The 20691-nt window shown below is 39.6% G+C and overlaps 1 protein-coding gene and 1 non-coding gene across 3 annotated transcripts in view; one reads left to right on the plus strand and one right to left on the minus strand.

The window, feature by feature from the left end:
* LOC136843274 (protein YIPF1-like) overlaps positions 1–4401 on the plus strand; it is a 95056-nt gene extending 90655 nt beyond the window's left edge. For both annotated transcript variants that reach the window (XM_067111450.1, XM_067111449.1), the window contains one exon: positions 319–4401. In XM_067111450.1, coding sequence (XP_066967551.1) covers positions 319–807 — 489 coding nt within the window. In that variant the 3' untranslated portion in view covers positions 808–4401. The remainder of the gene's footprint in view (positions 1–318) is intronic.
* Positions 4402–14345: 9944 nt separating this feature from the next.
* LOC136843595 (U6 spliceosomal RNA) lies at positions 14346–14451 on the minus strand. The gene has a single exon (XR_010854602.1). It is a non-coding gene; the product is annotated as a U6 spliceosomal RNA (small nuclear RNA).
* Positions 14452–20691: the final 6240 nt, after the last annotated feature.

Consider the following 20691-nt stretch of genomic DNA (forward strand, 5'->3'; position numbering starts at 1 on the left):
TTCTTTTCTTTAACCTCATGGCTCAAGAATTCTTTCTCTCCCTGTCCCCCTGTTTATTGAAGAATAGAGCTTACTCTCTCTCTCTCTCTTTCTTTCCCTTGTTATTTTTAAAAATGTGACTCACATCACATATTTTACTCTTGTGAATAAGGCAGAGCATTTGGTCTCTGTAATAGTAAAAATTGTTATAGCAATTGTTTTGTCTATTATAGATAGCCCATTGAAAGAGAAATGTTACTTTGTGTTTTTTTCTTATACTGTACTTGTGCAATGGATGTATAAGCACTAACTGTCTAACACCAGACCTTTGTGTTTCAGTTGTATTTCTTTGCTGCACCTGAGAGAGCACAGAGTAATGTCATTCCAGGAGAACCTGTGAAAGCAGATGTTAAAAATGAGGACTCTCCACCACCAACAACCAAAAGACACACCGTGGAGGAAAATGAAAAGGTTGAAGGTAGTGCTTTAGTAGCAGCAGCATTGCATAAAGATCCAGGAGGAGACAAAGTGGCTGCAACAGACAAAAAAGCTATAAAGAACCCAGGTGAAGTAGCTGTTTTATCTCAGCAAAAATCTTTGAATGGCAGCATTGCAAAGAAATCAGTAAGCATGAAATCAGTTTCTGAGAAACCAGCAAAAAAGCCTTTGATATCAGAAAGCACCTCAGCTCCAGCACACACACAAAGTGATGCAAAAATGAAGGGAAAATCTGAAGCCATAAAAAAAGCTGGTGACGTAAAGGACTCGAAACAAGGATCAAAAGCTGATTCAGCAAAGAGTATCCCCAGTATTCCCCCAGAGTCGTAACTTTAAATGTAATTTGTTTATGAAATACTAACAGGAATGTCTTGTAAAAATTATTTAAAGATTTTCTGTATTAAGTTATGAAGAGTTTAACATGACATGCAGTGTGATTGCTTGAAGTTGCATGTGTGTAAGTTTTGTATAGCTCTGAATGTTTAGGAACTGCTGTGTTGCACAATAGGTAAAGTGTGCCTTGTGTGTTGATGCCTATGGTGGTGTAATTTACTTTTATGTATAAATTTTGATCCGTGATTTGAGTATTGATCCGTATATTAATTATTAATGTTGTGTCTGCAAACATTTATTATATTTGTTACAATATATTGAAAGTTTAGTGAAAGCAAACAGTAGGAAGTGGTATGTTTGGTTAATGAATTTTCAGTTTTGAGTAGTTTTTGTTTTAATCTTTCTGGGTGTTTGAAAGGAAAGAAAAACATAACTAATTTGATTTAGAATATTTTGTTATCACTGTAGTTTGAAAGAATGTACGTTTAGCACTGTATGTGCGCCTATATTTTGAAGAATACAAATGTATTGAGGTAGTGTGTTTTATAGGGGTCCATAAAGTAATTAGGTTATCAGACAAGTTCTTTATTTATAATCAGGGATGTTTTCTTACCTGGAGCCAAAGTGGCTGTGATTTTCAGTCTCCAGGAATGCTTTAGATACTGTGTTGCATAGTAATGGTACAGTAGAACAGTAGGTCTTGAATAACTTTTGAATGAAGTATTCCAAGGTGCTTTTGCTAGACATGGATAAAACAGTAAAGCAGTTGGTAAAACCTGAAAAAAAGTGTGAACGTTAACCTTAATTTATATTCCTTAGTTGACATTTGTTGTCTTGGCTTTAAATTCAGTGTTATTGCAAGGAATCAGATGGTTCAAGTTGTGCAGTTCTGTGAATGTGGTGCCTGTCTCCATCAGGTCATTTATATGTATCGTTGCTAGTATATTTTTGTGTGGTTTGTGATGAGATTCAGAAATACTGCTGTATACTACAGAATAATCATTCCGGGTTTTGTACTGTCTCTACATTGTTAACTATGAAATGAGTGATGAAATGCATTCCCAGATAGTTGTATGTAACATAGATAATTTTTGCAATAAAAAAATTCCACTAGATTAACCCAATTTCTCAGTCCAAGGTGGCATAATGAATGCTATTGTTTAAACTATAATTTCACTTAAAATAGGCCTGGATATGGTCATTTATCATCACTTTATAAACCTTGGTATTGTCAAGGATCTTCGGTTACACAATGAAATTTCAGTAAAATACAGATCATTTTTGTAATCAACCACAAAATAAAATGTTTGGCAATTCTTTTGCCCAGCTAATAAAAGCTTAATGTAATGATGTAATTTTTCTGGAATAGCCTGTTTTTGGTGAGATCAAAAGATTTCCATTACAAAACAAAATATATTATCATAAATAAATTAATACCTAACCTCTGAGCAAGGTAAACATTTCTGAGTAGTATTACTGCTTACTTATAACAGAAAATCAGTTCTAGGGTGTTTTTTCATAAACTTTCAGCAAATGCTCTTGGCTTTTACTGCATAAAAGCTGGATTTCATAATGAAATTTACTTTTACTTCCGAATGCTTGTGTCTCATGTTCCAGGTTTGCACTGTATTCAGTGAGAAATCAACAGTATGTCTACATTACTGTGAAATTCTTTTACTGTGTATTTATGCAATTTGTAACATAAAAGCTGGAGGTGTACACGTACATTAAATACTCTTATACAGTACAGTATATGCATAAAATTCATATGTAGAAAGAGGAAGAATTTGTTATGGGGAAAAAAAGCCAAATGAGAAGAAAGAAATTGGTCTGATATAAAAGATAACACAGGGAAACAGTGATATGTTGATGGAATTTTTAGTTTGTAAACAATGAAATGTGAAGAAACAGGAAAAAATGGGTAAGTTCTGTCTGGGGTTTGAAGAAATCATTATGCTAATAGCTGGAATTCAGACTATGTTGTCCTTTGCTAGTGGTTTGCAAAAAGAGAAAAGATTTAAGTTGTTGAGAATGTTGGTAATTTCATTGATTTTAAATGCTGCTAAGGAACTTACAGTCTTTAACATGTTTCCTTGTCAGAAGTTCCACCCTTCCAGTTAGTTTTTCATAGCTGTTTGCTTTTTTACTCTTACTTTAACTTGACTTGTATAATTTTCTTCACAATTCTTTTTTCATTGCAGTTTCTGCTGAGATTTGGAACTTTATAATACCCTGAGCTTTGTTTTGAGAGTATAGTGCTATGAAAAGTGATTAGTTTTCAAAGCATAACAATCTTACCTGGAAAATTTATCAAACCTGTGTTCGCCCAAACTTGTTCAGTAGCTTTTATAGGGAGGTCCGACTGGACCAATTTATATGTAAAAAATTTCGGCAGATGCCTCCCCTCTCATCCCATTGGCCAAACCCTGTTGCCACTAATTCCCTGTTCTAGAATTTTAGATGATTTTTAGCAGTTTCCAGGAGGAGCTAGAATTTATCCTTATGTAAAGACTGCAGGTTTGTTAGCTATGAAAGATACAAATTAATTAAAAAATTGTCATATAATAAACTGTTTCGTAACCAATCTGTAAGTTAAACTACAAATGTTCAAGAACAATACCCTATCAATATGAACATCAACCAAGGATGTCAACCATTAACATTTTGGCAGCAAATGACAGAACTTGAAAGAAGGTATGGTCTCAATTAATCAAATCACATTTAACCCAACTGAACAAGAAAGAAAAAAGCAGTGTGATTACTGGTTCTTGCTACAGTATGCCTCTTTATATTTGTACATATATACTTGTAAACACCCACTGTTTTTTTTTATTATTGCTGCACCCACCAGTAGTAGATGAGTAATTGGGATCTGGGTATACATAGATTTTTTTTGTGAAATGGGATGATTTTGCTCCTTTCAAGTGACATTATATTTAAAGGTTATAATTCCTGTTCCATGTGGGGAAGGGTATCGTAGACATTTGAGGAAGTCCTTTCATTTGAAAAGACATCTTAGACAATGTGCTCATCTTTTGGTTTTGTGTGTTTTCCATTTTGTATATACTGTATATGGGTAATGAAAACCAATTTGAAACTGTAAGACATGTGGAGGGAAGAACTTTAACCAATGAAAATATTCAACTTTAATTATGTGTAATGGCATTTATAAAATCAGTTTTTCCTTGTGTAGTAGAAAAATGTAATAGTAACCTATTTATGATATCACATTGTAATGTTAGTACTTGAAGCTGAGTTTTATCAACAAAAATGGGAATTGGAGATACTGCCCAGATGTGTAATAGTGTGAAGACAGTAGTTTATACCTTTATGATAAATATCTGAATATAAATTGTGATGGGAATTAATTTCATTCAACTTAGAAAGAAATTTTTCTCTTTATAAACCTTTAGCATAATTTCATTACAGTGAACAACTGGTAGTCACACTGAAGTACTTTAAAGATGATGTTCATGATTCAGTATGGAGCTTTTCATGAGATTTGACATAATTTTCAATATCCATTCTAGAAGATATTGCTAAACTGCTCTGTACAATATATACTTTTGTGTATAAAGTTAAAAACCTTAACACATCTAAATTTTCTTAACCTTTCTTTACTAATATAAATTTGAGCAATATTACTGCATATTACAGTTTGGTGGGGGTTTCAGAGAAGAACTTCTAGAACTGACTAATAATGCGGTCCCAAAGTGTTTAGTCAAACCTAAATTAACTAGAATTTTGTTCCTTTTACCCACTCCTATTTTAGTCCTTAACCTATCAGAATTGATCTTTAAATGACACATATACAACCTTGAATATAATTCTGATTAATCTTAAGAGCATGAAGGAGGGTGAAGTTGGATGATATGCCTCTTTACATGAAGCATTTGAGTAGCTTACATGGTTGAGCAGAGTAAAAGTTGATATGCAAGTGGCAGAGCAATTACCAGAAGTGTGTCCCAGAAAACTACAGAAAATTACATACACAGTTACTTATGTGAAACAGGATCTCAAGCACCTTACATAAGAGTGCATGAATGCTTTTCACAAAGAAGTGTCAAGCAGAGTCAGATGGAATTTGCAATGTGGCCTAGAGCTTGCAATTATGTCTTTGGAAAACTAGCCTGAAACTAAACATACAACACTCTTCAATCCAACAAAGCCATGTTAAGAACATTGCTTTCGATACCCCCTTGTTTTAACAGCAACAGCAAAGTATGGGGTTGCAAGATGCTAACAAGAAAACTCCTTACTGTGTACAAAAGGCAGTACATAAAGGACCAAAAGATCTAAAACCATGGATAGTGGGGGGAAATATGGCCTTCAGAAATAAGGTAATTCGTGTGTTTTAAGTCAATGCTCCACAAACGGAGACTTTGCCCATCTATCTGTCCTGCTTTCAGAGATTGAGATACAGTAGTAGGGAGCAGGTTAGAATGACACTGATGGCCAAAAGTACTGTACATAAGAACATATGCCAGAGATGATGCACTCATGCAAAAGAAGTATGAAAAAACTAAGTGTTCTACAGATAAGTTATAAGATAAAGAGGCCAACAGAAGAACCACAAACAAATCAGTCCTTAAAGAGGATAAAGGAAAAGAGGAGCTGCAAGTGGTGTTTGGGATACATAAAGTATGTAACTGTGTGGAGATTAAACAACAAAAGTACCTGAATAATTTACAGTGTATACAAGCTTTCAGAAAAGCATGTAGTTTGAACAAGATTCATCTAGTAAGGTGTACAAAATGGGTCCTGATGCATGGAAGCATGTACTGTGTACAGAAAAGCTTCAATGATGTATAGAGCACAAAATGATGCTTCAGAGAAGCATTTAAGGACTTTAGCAAAGCATAAAGGGCATAGGCCTGCTTCAGAAATGCAATAAATGATGTTTCAAAGTGTGTTAATAATGAAGGAAGCTTCTGTTGTGTACATTGTACAAGGTCACTTCTGCAACATTATTATTATATACATTATCATTATTACATTATTATTAACCAGACCAGTGAGTTATCATTCTTAATTCTATAGTATATTAGATCATATTTAATATACTGCAACTTCTTGAAAATGTAATCACTGGAAAAATGTTATTTTCATGAAAAAATTAAGTTTCATATACAGTATACTTAATAAGTAATTACTTAGCTATAATTCTAACAAGCGCGGCAGCCTTATTTTAAGAATCGCGGCAGCACTTTGATAGTTTAGTGTAGGTGACAAGTCCTGCCCACTAATGGGAGTACTGGAAATGACTGTTTGCGCCCTTATGTCCGAGAGGGGAGGAGGGAGGGCTCCAATCCGTAATTACTTGATAAGTATATATGAAACTTAATTTTATCATGAAAGTAACATTTTCATATAAGTAACTTCCCAAGTGATTACACAATTGAATCCACACTGACAGGAGGTGGGATGCATGGACATATTCTACTCCAAAACATTAGGTTATGGTAATGACTTTGAAATAGAAAAGTTGCTAGCACTGAAGACAATGATGATTGTTGTTACCTTATTTGGTAAGAGAGCTACTGCAGGTAATTATTGCCTCTGGTTGGTGCTCATCTTAACCTGTAGTGGCGTGGCAGTACAAGCCGTGGAGCACCTCTACTTAGGTGGGAGCTCTGCAGCAAAAGATATGTCCAATGGCTAGCAAAGCATCAGTAAGTGCCCTTGCCCTGGGCGCAGTACCACAATAAAAACAACCAGACAATGCTTTCACCTACACTGAAAACACCCCAACCCATTCACTGAGACTGGTGGACACTCCAGGTACACTGTACCCCCTGGATCCTCAAAATCTGACACCCTACTTTAAGGCAAAGAGATAGGAGAAAAGAGAGATTCCCATGCTTCCTCCTCCAGTACCATGCCAGCCACTGAAAATGGCCCCAGGGTACTGCAATTTTCAAACACTATTCCAACCTCTTTAAAATAGTAAGACGCGAAGATTGGTTCGCACTTCAGGTAGGCCGACTGCAGAATGGGAGTGAGTGACGTATGTGCCTGAAAGCTAATAATGTAAAGACTGTCCTGACGTCATGAGTTTTCACTGTAAAAGTGGGCAAAATGGCCTCCTGAATCTGAGTGCGCAACTCAGAAATTAAGACTCTGAAGGAGAAGGATACAGAAATGCGTTCTTAGTCAGAGGGTGAGACAGGTTCTTGACAGAGTACCAGGGGTTACTGGATGGTCCTCTGATCTTCTCGGTCCTAGCAGGACAAAGAACTCTCTTCTTCCTCAGAACCAAGGAATCTGTTAAGATCTTAATGGAGAAAGAATGGGGCCAGGGCTTGGAAAGATCCTCATTCTTGGCTACAAATCCAAGGGTAAAGAAGCAATCCGGATCTTCCTTTCTTGCTTAGGCACATCTAAAGACTTGATGAGGTCGATAAGGTTGGGATTGCTGCAAGAGTCAGGACCCCCTGTGTTTAAACACTGAACTAAACACAGCTCGATACCACTTGATGGTGGAGGACAAGAGATTCCTAGATCTCCTTGGATAAAGAAGGAATTCCACAATTTGGGTCACAGACGTCTTAGAAGAAGAGACATTGAGTCTGAGACACCAGCTTTGGAAAATCGCCCACTTAGCCTGGAATACGCGACTAGGAAATCAATGCCTTCATCTTGCAATAGCCTCTGCAGCGCGTCTTGAAAACTCTCATGCTCTGACAATCTCTTGGACAGTCTGAAGCCTGTCGGGACGAGAACGGACAACCCTTTGGCATCTCTCATAGTGAGGTTGTCTGAGTAGACACGGCTTTTAGGGGAAGGAGTCTCGGAAAGTCCACCCACAACCGTAGCAGGTCCTGTAACCATTCTTTCATGGGTCAGAATGGGGCTATGAGAATCATTGTAACGTTGCAATGAGTCCATGATTTGTTCAGCACTTCCCTGATATGTTGAAGGGCGGAAAGGCATAGCCCAAGAGGACTCAACCTAGAGCCGAGGAGCCTGAATAGAAGTCTAAGTCTGGGCTCAGAGGATGAAGGGTTTTCCTTTCGAAAATCTATGTTCAGACCGCCACCATGCCGGTTCGACTTGATTACTGGGTTTATGGGAAACGTGTAGGTGTCCGGCTGTGTTTCCCTGTCCCAGTTGGCCTAGAGGAAGAATTGCAAAACTCTCATGAGAAGTTTGCCTAACCTGATGAACGTCTTGATGGATGACACAGTTCCCAGTAGGCTCATCCACTAATGGGCCAAGCAAGACAAACGGGCTACAAACTTGTCGACCGTTTGAAGGCAGCTGACGATTCTCTTGGCAGACGGAAAAACCCGAAAAGTCTGAGAGTTGCAACTCATCCCCAAATATAGGAATTTACGACAGAGCCAACTGGAACTTCTGACGGTAAATGATAATTCCCAATTCCTGAGAGAGGAGATGTACAAATACTTAGTGTACTTTTCCTTGAAAGGGATCGAAGAGGCAGGTTGTCCAGATATAGAGTGACGTTAATGCCTATTACTGTAAATGAAGTCATTTGCTAGAGGAGCGAGGACTCGAGCGAGCTTATCTAGCGACGAAAATCTGAAATTTTCGGCGCCGAAAATTGCCGATTTCCACTTACTGGTGCTGATAACTGGGTATTGGCACCAATACATACCTAACAGAGGCACCAATAACCGAAAATCGGTGCTTTTCAGCAGCGATAAGCCCCAAAAATCACCGAAAATCTCTGATTTTCAATTAGAGGCGATTTTCGGTTATCATCACACCCTCAAAACAGAACCCCCACCGATAACCAGGGAATACCTGTAAAACTTCTTTTTATCATAAAAATGTCATTTTTATATAAGTGACTTACCAAGTACTGTAATTACATACCTGATTCCACATTGAAAGGAGGTGGGTAACATGGACATGATCTACTCCAAAACATTAAGAAAGTACAGTAATGACTTTGAAATAGAAAAGTTGCTAGCATTAGTATAATGCTTGTTGTTCCTTACCTGGCAAGAGCGCTACTGCAGGCAGGTGCTTCCTCTGGTCGGTACTCATCTTAACCTGTAGAGGACATGGTAGTATTGCCAGAATTGCCTCCACGGCAATGGGTACTTTGCAACCATGGAAGTTCACCGATGGTTGACAAAGATTAAAAAAGGATGCCCTTGCCCTGCGCAAAGACCAGAATAAAGACAATGTTGTCACCTACGCTAGAATAAAAACCCACACCCCAACTGCTAAAATCTGGTAGGTACTCCAGGTACAATGTGCCCTCAGTCTTCCCTTAAACTCAGGATCCAAGTGAAGACCTGTGGGGCCGTGAACAGACCAAAGCAAAGGGCCCAAAATTGGAGAACTTTGCCCGGAAAGGCGAACCTCAGAAATTTTCTGGAGTTTGGGTGGATTGGAACGTGGAAGTACACGTCCTGCATGTCCAGGGTGACCATCCAGTTGCCCTGATGGAGAGAGGACATGACTGAGCGATTCGTCTCCTTGTGAAACTTTGTTTTCACCATGAACAAGTTCAGGGCGCTTACGTCCATAACGGGTCTCCAGCCCCCTGATGACTTGGGGACTACGAAGAGTCGGTTGTAGAAACCCTCCACCATTTTGTCCATAACCTCTTCTACTGCCCCTTTTCGAATACGGAACTCGACCTCTTGAAAAAGAACCAAAAAGTTCTTGGACCCTGCCAAGTAAGCCATCAAGGTGATCGGTGACTTGGACAAAGGAGGCCTCTCTTTGAAAAGAATGGAGTAGCCTCTCTTCAGTACTTGGACAACCCAAGGTTCTGCCCCTCTGCGGCTCCATTCCTTACAGAAGAGGTGCAGCTTGGGTCCAGCAGGGGCACGAAGAACAAAAATCTCACTTCTTGGCAGCGGGCTTGAAGGTCAATTTCTTGATGTACCTCGATGGGGGACAAAGGTTGGTTTGAGGTCTAGTCCGGGGTCTCAATCTCCCTCCACAAAAGTTTCCTTTGGGCATTTGGCGGACTGTGCTAAGAGATCCGTCGTATATTTCTTCTGCACTGCAGACAACAAGTCTTCCTTAACTGTGCCCTGAGGGAAGAAATGGGTCTTGTCTAAGGGAGAGAACAAGAATGCCGACTTCTGAGTTCGACTTCTGAGTTATGGTCACTCCCTCTGTGGCATAAGAGCACCACAGCTCCCATTTCTTTAAAATCCCCATCGAGAAAAAGGAGGCGAGTTCAGAGGAACCATCCTTGACTACTTTGTCAGCGCAGGATAATACACCCAACCAGTCAACAGCAAGACCAGGGCAGCCCTCGATCTTTCTCACCAATGCTCCTACAGTCCAGTTAAGGAATCTAAAGATCTCCAGGACTTTAAAAAGATTCCTGACGAGGTGGTCAAGATCGGGCAAGGAAAATATGATCTTAGCTGAGGAGAACACCGCACGACGTGTCACATCAAGCAAACTGGAGAATTCCCCTTGGGAGGAGGCAGAAACTCCTAAGGAAGGAGCCTCTTTAGTGGTGTAAAAGTAGTATTTCTTTAAAAGCTTCAAAGGAGGGAAGGCAAAGGTAGCTTTACCTTGCTCCCTCTTTGTGGCTAACCACTCATCCACCTCTCGAAGGACTTTCTTCAAGGAGGAGGATAGAACTAACTTGGGGAGACAGGAGCTATCCAAAGCTCGTTTCCTCATAAGGAATATAGAAGCAGGCGAATCCAGAGAAGTAGACTCAAAGAAATCTGGAAAGTTTACTAAAAAGAACTTTAGCAAACTTGAATACGCCTATCAGACGAAATTGGCGACAAAGAAGTGTCCTTACTCTTGGAGGTTGAAGATTTCTTCCTCAAATAACCCGTAAGATCCCCAAGCTGACGATGAAGTGGGGCTAAAGCGGAGTCTCCCTGGGTCAAAGTGTGTGGAAGAGAAGAGGTTAGTGCCAGGCGCTCCACAGCTGGTGCAGAGCGAACCAAAGTTGGTGCTGAGCAGGTTGGTGCAGTAGACTGTGGAGCCGAAACACGCAAGTGCCTGGATGGAGAAGGGCGCTTGGGAGTGAGGAAACGATGAGAAGAGGGCAACGGGCACTTACGCGAAAGGTCTGAATGCTTCAGCACTAAAACTGGGCGCTCAAGAACCCCAAAAGACTTCGAACTGTCCCAAGAACACTGGTGGGGACACACTGAAGAGACGGGTGGAGGTGGAACAGCAAAGCTGAAGGAGGGTTGAGGGCTAACACTTGTTTCCTTATACCTCTTGACGGGAGGAGAACTGTCTGCTACAGTGGAGTGCCTCTTCAGAGGCTGAGAGGTGACAAGTCGGTGCTGCCAACACTTCCTGTCAGGAGAGGAACCATCTGAGTCTGACGACATACGCACTGCACTACCCGAGACGCCTTTCCATTAGTACTCTGCTGATGCCTGGGAACAGGCAACAGGCTCGGTAGAGGGGGCGACTACCCATGGGCAAACCCCACCAGCCTTCCTTGGACCTCGGGTATATCTTCTCCCCGGTGTGGGGGAGTGGGACAGGGGCCTTCATCTAGGAGGGCTCGTGGGACCAGCAGCCACCTCCTCAACATGCACAACACTGTCACCTTGCACTGCACTTGCACTGACACTGGGAACACTGAAAGATTTCTCCACAAAAGCTTTAAAAGAAACACCCAACTCCATAACCGTGTTGGCTAAGAACTCAAATTTCTGGTCAAACCTGGATTCGGGGCTGGCAATGGCGTCAAGACTGGAAGCACAAGAACCTGGTAAACGAGTATGAGGCAAAGAAGTAGGAAGGCTGACGATGGGAGACATGGCAGGGATTTGAGGAGAAGAAATAGCGAAATCTTCTACCGCAGAAGAAGGAATAGATTCCAAACTAGCCTATTTTTGGCTCAAAGGGCTGCCTTCCTCTTTCTATCCCTATCTAACTTAACTAAGTGAGATTTCAACACTTGCCACCTTTGATCATCTCAATCCTGACATTTGGAATGACTAAGGTCTATTACACTCCTGCCCCCTACATTTAACACAGTGTGAGAGCCATAAGCGATCTTAACTACCCCAGTCTTACATCCTTCGGAGCAATACCGAACACTAGAAGAACTAGAGTCTGACATCCTGAATAATTAGTATAAAGTTAATCACAGCTAACAATATAACTAATAACAAAAACATTCAGCACAACCAAAACACAAAATCTGAATACTTCACCAAAGAGACTGGAACAAATATACAGTATAGGCAGTCCCTGGTTATCGGTGGGGGTTCCGTTCTGACAGCATGACAATAACCAAAAATCGCCAGTTACCGAAAATCACAGATTTTTGGGCGGCTTTTTCTGCGATTTTCAGTGCTTATCAGTGCCGAAAAGTGCCGAAAATTGCAAATTTTTGGTTACTGGCACCTCTGTTAGGTATGCATCGGTGCCAATACCCAATTATTGGTGCCGATAAGCGGAAATCGGTGATTTTCAGTGCCGAAAATTACTGATTTTCGTCGCTAGGCAAGCACTGTAAAACCAGATCGCCGATAACCGGGGACTGCCTGTATATCCAAAAAATGACGAAAAGACTTCACAAAACCACAGATATTGATCAGGAGCCAGCAGAAAAAGAATTGAAGCTCTTTGCTGAGTTGTACCTGTCACTTACACAAGCGATGATAGCGCCACTGTGAAATTTGAATTTTTAGACTGCCATGGTAGGAAGCTTGTAGCTACTGTATGTAAATACTTGGTAAACCACTTACAGGCAGTCCCTGGTTATCGGCGGGGTTCTGTTTCTGAGGGTGTGAAGATAACCGAAAATCGCCGCTAAATCGCCGATTTTCGGGGGTTATCGGCGCCGAAAAGCGCTGATTTTTGGTTATCGGCACCTCTGTTAGGTATATATCGGCGCCAATACCCAATTATCAGCGCCGATAAGCGGAAATCGGCGATTTTCGTCGCTAGACAAGCCCCATAAAACCAAATCGCTGTTAACCGAGCCCGCCGTTAACCGGGGACTGCCTGTATATAAAAGTAACACTTACAATCTGGACCTTCCACATGCCAACAGTGTCTTGAAATATGCAGATTCCATCATAATAAAACCTCAGATAACACACTCTTCAGTGCTTGCCGTAAACTTTCATTATGTTTAAACACTGAAATAATATATGTTTAATATTGAGCAAGATGCATTATTATCATATTAACATGGCAAGCTTTGTACAAAATTCAGAGTATCCTTAAATTGCATTAAAATAATAACAAGTTCTCCTTAAGTCATCAAATTTGCAATAAAAACTAATACAGTACAGTAACACTTCAACTAACAGATACTCATGGGTATGGCTTTCTGATAAGTAACGAAGACCCTACATTATATTTTGCACTTGAATATTTTCTAGATTTCTCATAAGTAACAAAGTACTTTGAGCACCAAAGACCCTATTTTATAGCCAACAATTGAATATTTTCTAGATTTCTGATAAGTAACAAGTCCTTTGAGCACCAAAGAACCTATTTTATAGCCAACACTTGAATATTTTCTAGATTTCTGATAAGTACCAAAGTACTCTGAGCACCAAAAACCCTATTTTACAGCCTGCACTTGAATATTTTCTAGATTTCTGATAAGTAACAAAGTACTTTGAGCACCAAAGACCCTATTTTACAGCCAGCACTTGAATATTTTCTAGATTTCTGATAGTAACAAAGTACTTTGAGCACCAAAGACCCTATTTTCCAGATTTAGGATAAGTAACAAGTCCTTTGAGCACAAAAGACCCATTTTACAGCCTGCACTTGAATATATTCTAGATTTCTGAAAAGTAACAAAGTGCATTGAGCACCAAAGACCTTATTTTACAGCCAACACTTGAATACTTTCTAGATTTCTGATAAGTAACAAAGTACTTTGAGCACCAAAGACCCTATTTTATAGCCAACACTTGAATATTTTCCAGATTTCTGATAAGTAACAAGTCCTTTAAGCACCAAAGACCCTACTTTACAGCCAACACTTGACTATTTTCTAGATTTCTGGTAAGTAACAAGTCCTTTGAGCACCAAAGACCCCATTTTACAGCCAGCACTTGAATATTTTCTAGATTTCTGATAAGTATCAAAGTCCTTTGAGTACCAAAGACCCTATTTTACAGCCAACACTTGAATATTTTCTAGATTTCTGAAAAGTAACAAAGTGCATTGAGCACCAAAGACCCTATTTTACAGCCAACACTTGAATATTTTCTAGACTTCTGATAAGTAACAAAGTACTCTAAGCACCAAAGACCCTATTTTATAGCCACCACTTGAATATTTTCTAGATTTCTCATAAGTAACAAAGTCCTTTGAGCACCAAAGACCCTATTTTACAGCTAGGTACAGGAGCCAGTGGGTAAAAAATTTGAGGGATAGTAGTAGGAGGAAAAAAATGGATGCGAGAGCTGGTGCTGGGCACTGGATGCTTGGGCTGGCACCAGGCAAGCTGGGCGCCAGGCAAGCTAGAAGCTTGGGAGTTGGTGGGCGCTTGTAGTATGAGCTGGCACCAGGTTGTAGTTGATGCCAGGTAAGCTGGCACCAGGTTGTAGCTGACACCAGGTGAGCTGGAAGCCAGGTTGGTGTTAAAAAAAAATGAAAGCTTCAGGATTTGCCTGTCACCCTTGCGCAGGGGCCATGCTACTCATCTCCGTATCGTTCCGATTTAAGTATGTGTACTGCCGAAGCAGGTACAGGAGCACGGTTCTTGGCTGTTGAGAAAACCTTCTTTCTAAAGCTCATCGCAACCAAAATATTAAGCACAATTTCTCTCCTACTACAGTACATTCCTGCCCTTACACTTTTTCAGTTTTGCAAAGGAAAGTGTGATAAGCAGATGTTTAATCTTGATTGCAAATTTGCTACAATAGCAAAAAAATGAATAAACTTGAATCAACTTAAAAATACCAAAACAAGACAAAACTGATCCTGAAAGCTTTCAGGTTGAAGGCTACTCAAAAAAAAGCAGTAATACTTACCGAAATCCAGTTATACAACCAGAAAATAATAAACAAAGCTGCTGCAAGTACTCGATGTTTACATCAAGCATGGCAGAAACAGAATGGGGTTGTCTGGTAAATCGTTCCTAGTATTCCCATTAGTGGGCAGGACTGGTCACCTACACTGAACAATCGAAGTGCTACCACGAATTTTGAATTTAAGCTGCCACACAAGTTAGAAACTATAGCTATGTACAGTACTATAGTTACTTTGTTAAGTTACTTGTAGAACATTTTTTTTACTTATTACATCAAACAAAACACAAAACCAAGCAGACAACAACAATCTTTGTACAGTACTATTAGCAGAAATCTACCCCAACTCAAAGTTCTTCCTCTAGGCACTCCAACTCATAGTCCCTCTCCCTCATCCAGGCAGGAGCACACCTTTTTCTCCTGGGATATCTCCCGTTATCATCATCTTTTTCTTCATTCACCTCCTCCTCACTAGACTCCCCTGAGGAACTCAGCAGCTCAGTCCCACACAAGTCTAACACACAATGTGGCATACCATCCGCATACATTATTTTTAGAGTTAATTCCAGTTATGATCCTCTTCTTCCATTGAGTAGTGCAGCGCACATGGGGAGGCCTGACCCACACTTCTCCAACCTGAACAGGAGCAATGTCCTCAGTAACAGTAACTGGCACTTTTGCCAGGTGTCTCCACTCATATTTGTAGATAGCCCTTTGAGGAACACTGATCCCATCTAACCCTTTCCTGGGTGTCATATTATACCAGAACATAGCTTCTAATGGACTTATATCTCCCCTCTCAGAGATAGTTTTGAAAGTTCTGTGGTGCCTCTCCACAATACCATTCCCACTTGCTCTATAGGTGGTGTGAAAATATCTCTGAATATTCCATCCATCCACCGTCATCTTTAGTACTTCCAACCTGAATACTGTACTGTACTATTACCCATTAGAATCTCATCTACAGGACCCCATTCCAGAAAAATCACATTCAGTATATCCCTTACTTCCTCTGCACTCTCTCTCTTCAGACCTTTATACATTGCAAATCTGCTAGGACCACAGTCAATTGTTGACAAATACAGTACAGTGCATTCCTATAATGTGTGACATCTATGGCAAGTTTCTTCTAATCTCTATCCACGCTCACACTACCTGCCTCGTGCACCACTGGAGCAGGATCAATCGATTGACAATCCAAACAGCTTTTCACATGTTTCGCAACTTGTTTATCAATTTTGGAGTCAAGTTTCTGTGCTAAAAATGTAGTTACTACACCCATATGATGCCTGTTGTGCTCCTCTCTCAAATCAATAGTGTTCAGGTAACACATCTCACTGCTCACCTGGTTCTTTGGTTCATTCAAAAGCCAGCAATTTTTAACCCTGGTCAAGACATCAGTCTTGTTCTTCACTGTAATTACTAGTGTCACCATCAATTCTAATCCAAATTCTTCAATAAGTTCCCTCACAATGCCCAATTGTTGCTTTATTATCATCTCTCCTACTCCCTTGTACTCACCCTCTTTATCCTCTGTGATAACAGACTTCATCCACCCAAGAACAGTAGCAGAATCAGTCTTAATCTCCAATTTCTCTAGTCCCCACTGCAGGGCAAGATTGATGCCCTTTAGTACAGCTTCCAACTCAGCCACATTAATATGATTGCTGCCATGTTTCTTTTGCAACCAAACTGCATCCTCAACCACAACAACACCAATCTCAAACACAACTCCTGACGCGAAACTACTCGCATCTCATCAAAGAACCCCATCCCCAGACCGAGAAACATGCCACTGCCCTTCCACTGGATCATCTTCGTTTACCTTCTGGACAACCTCTTTGAGCATCAACATAACATCTGGGTCTACATTACTGTCCTACGACCCACCACCTGCTCATAGTTTCACACAGCCACAAGCTACTAGCCAATTGGCAATGGGGTAGTGGCCCACCAATTTTCCACATATTGCAAACAACTCTCGTCTCAATATCTCATCCAAAATCTCTGGGATGGCATTACCCCTTGCAAAATACCGAACACCATCTTTCTCACTTATCTAAAGACCAAAAACAGCACTTCCAGCCAAAGTCTCTGGTGGTTTAGCATTCAATCCATTCAGTTTTAAGTATGTAACCAACTCAGAAGCTCGCACCTGAGTTTCGTCAACCAAACTGTCACCAATATAAGAACTTGTAAAGTCTTTTATGTCCTTACTCCTTCCCAAAATGACAAATTTTAAGTAATTTGTATTTTTCCAAACACACAAACCTAAGGTCTTTTCATAGGGGGATTTACTTTCGGTGCAAGCTGAAGCTGGCCATTTATCTAAAAAACAAGGTGGATATTGGTAGTTGGCTACCGATGGTAGGGAAGGAATCCCCACCATCCAGTTGGTACACCTTTTGGTCCAGGAAGCACAATGAGGGGTGGCTAGAGGTGGGCCATTTATGTAAAGACATCAGGTTTGTATGTTAGGAAAAATACAAATTACTTAAAAATTTGTCATTTGTTCCTACATGTATACATACCCTTGGTCTTTAAATAGGGGAGACTTATTTCTTGATGGGAGGATTTTGAGCAAATCTCTGAACTGACTTGTAGTTCACCTCACCTGAGGGCTCTTTCCTGGTCATGTAAGGGCAAAGGAATGAGACCCATGCCACTGATCTGTTGAACATGTGTGATGTTCAACTGCCAGACTTCTGGGCCTTTCAAATAAATGGACAATAAAGCTGAAGATAACCAACAGGTCTACTCATTGTCCCCTTGCTAAAGAGAGGGTAGGAGTTGCATCTATTAATCCAAAAAGAGCTAGATTATAGACAGGGTACCCAACCCCCCTGGCCAGTACTAAACATGGTGAAGGGACATTCAAACAGATGCACCACCAGTATCAGAACCACTAAAAGTTTAGAAAAAACCAGTTGAAAAGGTAAAAACAGGCACAGAGCTAATATATAGAATTACCTGTTTTGGTTGCTTATAAAGAATTTAACGTTATTTTTTGGCAGTCGACTGGGTATTATTTTATAAGTTGCCAATACGTGATATAAAATTGTAACCTACCTTTTTGAAAGGAGCTCATCATCAAATTAGGACTTATAAGGTAAGGCAATACTGGCCCACCCCCTCCATAGCTAATACAGCAAAACTGTAACCAGTAAACAGGCCTACCCCTAGCTAACGTGGTATTTTATATTGGCAACTTATAAAATTTTATTGTCAACTGTAATTAACCTGTAATTAGCCTCAGAACTGATGTTATTGTATGCTGGCCATCCTGGAATGCTACTGCGCATGTACAGTGTTATGGGGGAACTTTTGGTAAAAAGTGTTGTGTTGTCTTACTTTATGTCGTAATTTATTTTTTTATTTACCATCTGCATAGGCCTAGTGTTTAAGGGGTTCAATATAACGTGAATGAAGAGCTCTTTTAAAAAATGTAGGTTACATTTCATGGTAGAACTATATAGTAGCTCTGCATCGGTGACTGCCTTCTAACTTAACTTTTTCTACAATTTTTTGATTGCTAATTATGAATTTACCTTTAATTTTTGGCACTCGAGTGCAATTAACCTGTAATTAACAGTCCATCCAACAAGGGGTTTCCATACGCGATCTTCACAAGACGGAGCACGGGTACGTCTGTTACGAACGGTTCATATCCCGTCTGACAAGTGCAATAACTTGTTAACAAATGGGTACCCAAGCCCCCTCGGGCCAGTACTAAACACGGCGAAGGGACATTCCATTTGGCCGACAATTAACAGATGCACCGCCAGTATCAGAACCCCTAAAAGTGTAGAAAAAACCAGTTGAAAAGGTAAAAACAGGAGCCGAGCTAATATATAGAATTACCCATTTCATATCTTATATTGGCTACTTATAAAATAATACCGTTTTACCTAGTTAAATTCCCAAATGCTACAAAAGCTCCATCTGCAAAGTTTACTTTTAGTAATTCTTCAATATTTTCACTTTGGTTATCTTCTTTCAACTCCAAATACAAAGCAAATACATCACCTTTCAAAAACAATGGAATAAATGCAGCCTCATCAAGGGCTTACCCTAGTCATATCACATGTCATCTTCTTACCCAAAACTGCCTAGATACTAGCCTAGCTTGTAGTTCAAAAAAAATGACAAACGTATAACCATATACTCACCTCATTAGACCTCAGTAGAGTCCTTCAACAGTAAGTCAAGTTATTAACTCTTTACCGAAGAGGTCACGGACCCTTTGAGCCTGAACAACCTTCCTTCGCCTATACCAACAGGTTCCCATCTTTACCTTTAGAAACCCCCATCCAATCCCCAAGACCACATAACTTTTCAAAATATTCCTTACATCTAGCTCTTATACTTTCCTCCTTTGTCAGAACTCTTCCATATTTATCTTGGATTTGGTTGATGTGTGTCAGATCCTTAGTTGCTTTATCTCTGCATTATGCTGTCTTATATACGCACTGTTCCCCTCTGGTGTTTCCATTTTCTCATGCAACTCATTCGTTGCATCTGCCTTTGCCCTCACTATAGATACATCCATATAGGCTACAGCTCAGTTATGTTGCTAGCCTGCATATGGATGTATCTAGCCTGAAAGCATCCAGTGAAGTCATATCAACTTCACATCAGAAATCCATCGACATATAACTATTATAGTAACTTGAAGCTAATAGGCTTTGGGCTAGATTATCCACATACAGGATTGCAACATTACCGTCGGTGAGGCCCGGTGTTTTTTTATTGTCATGGCAACAGTGCCCCTGATATCGGATGCTGATTGGCTTAATTCCATCAGTCCAATGTAAACAAATAGACTGAATTCCTACCAAAGCCCTTATTTACATGGAAGACACTTTAATGATAGATAATTATGTCCTTTTGAGCTACTACAGATATACAATAAGAAACAATGGAGAACATATACGAACAACCGGAGAAGGTGGAGAGCGGCGGAAAATTATCTGTAGCCTACTATCTTTCGGATTCAGGGCTTCAGCTGAAAATGAACTGCTAAAATGCCAAATGAGTGTGCCAGAAAGTCGCAACAGGAGCCCTCAAAATTCGTTAGATTCCATGAAAAGTAGCTATATATATATATATATATATATATATATATATATATATATATATATATATATATATATATATATATATATATATATATATACTTTTCATGGAATTTTGATAACTACTGTCATGGAATTTTTGGCACTTTGTCAGTTCACTTTTTGGAATTTCTGTGTTCACTTTTGTGTGTGTGTTCTGTGTGTGTGTGTGTGTGTGTATATATATATATATATATATATATATATATATATATATATATATATATATATATATATATATATATATACTGTATATAAATTATATATCGGCTAGTGAGAGCCGCAACGTAGTTACTACTCTCTGACAAATCGTAACAGGGATTAAGTTTAGGCGTCTGTGTTTGTTCACAGACAGAAACATACATACATACAATTCGATACAGAAGATTCAGTTGAACATTACGAGTACATGATCGGAGCGCTTGCATAACAATGCATATAGTGGGGATCACAAATGAAATGTGACAACAATGGTTACAAAGAAATATGTATAAAAGTCGTATGGGAAAAGTTGTGTTTCTTCGACCCTGTGCTCTTCTCGTCGGATGACTCACGGAAGGGAAAGTTCATCTTGGTTGTTGGTCTCCTGGTGGGCCACACATGTGGTCTTTACAAAATAATATATATATATATATATATATATATATATATATATATATATATATATATATATATATATATATATATATATATATATATATATATGTGTGTGTGTGTGTGTGTGTGTGTGTGTGTGTGTATGTGTGTGTTTGTGTGTGTGATAGAGAGGGAGAGAAAGTTGATAACACTCACCATTAGTTCCCCATTAAAAGAAAAAAACCATCGTCGTTGTTATCATCATCACC

The sequence above is a fragment of the Macrobrachium rosenbergii genome, chromosome 11 (genome assembly GCF_040412425.1).
Source record: "Macrobrachium rosenbergii isolate ZJJX-2024 chromosome 11, ASM4041242v1, whole genome shotgun sequence".
Taxonomy (NCBI): Eukaryota; Metazoa; Arthropoda; class Malacostraca; order Decapoda; family Palaemonidae; genus Macrobrachium; species Macrobrachium rosenbergii.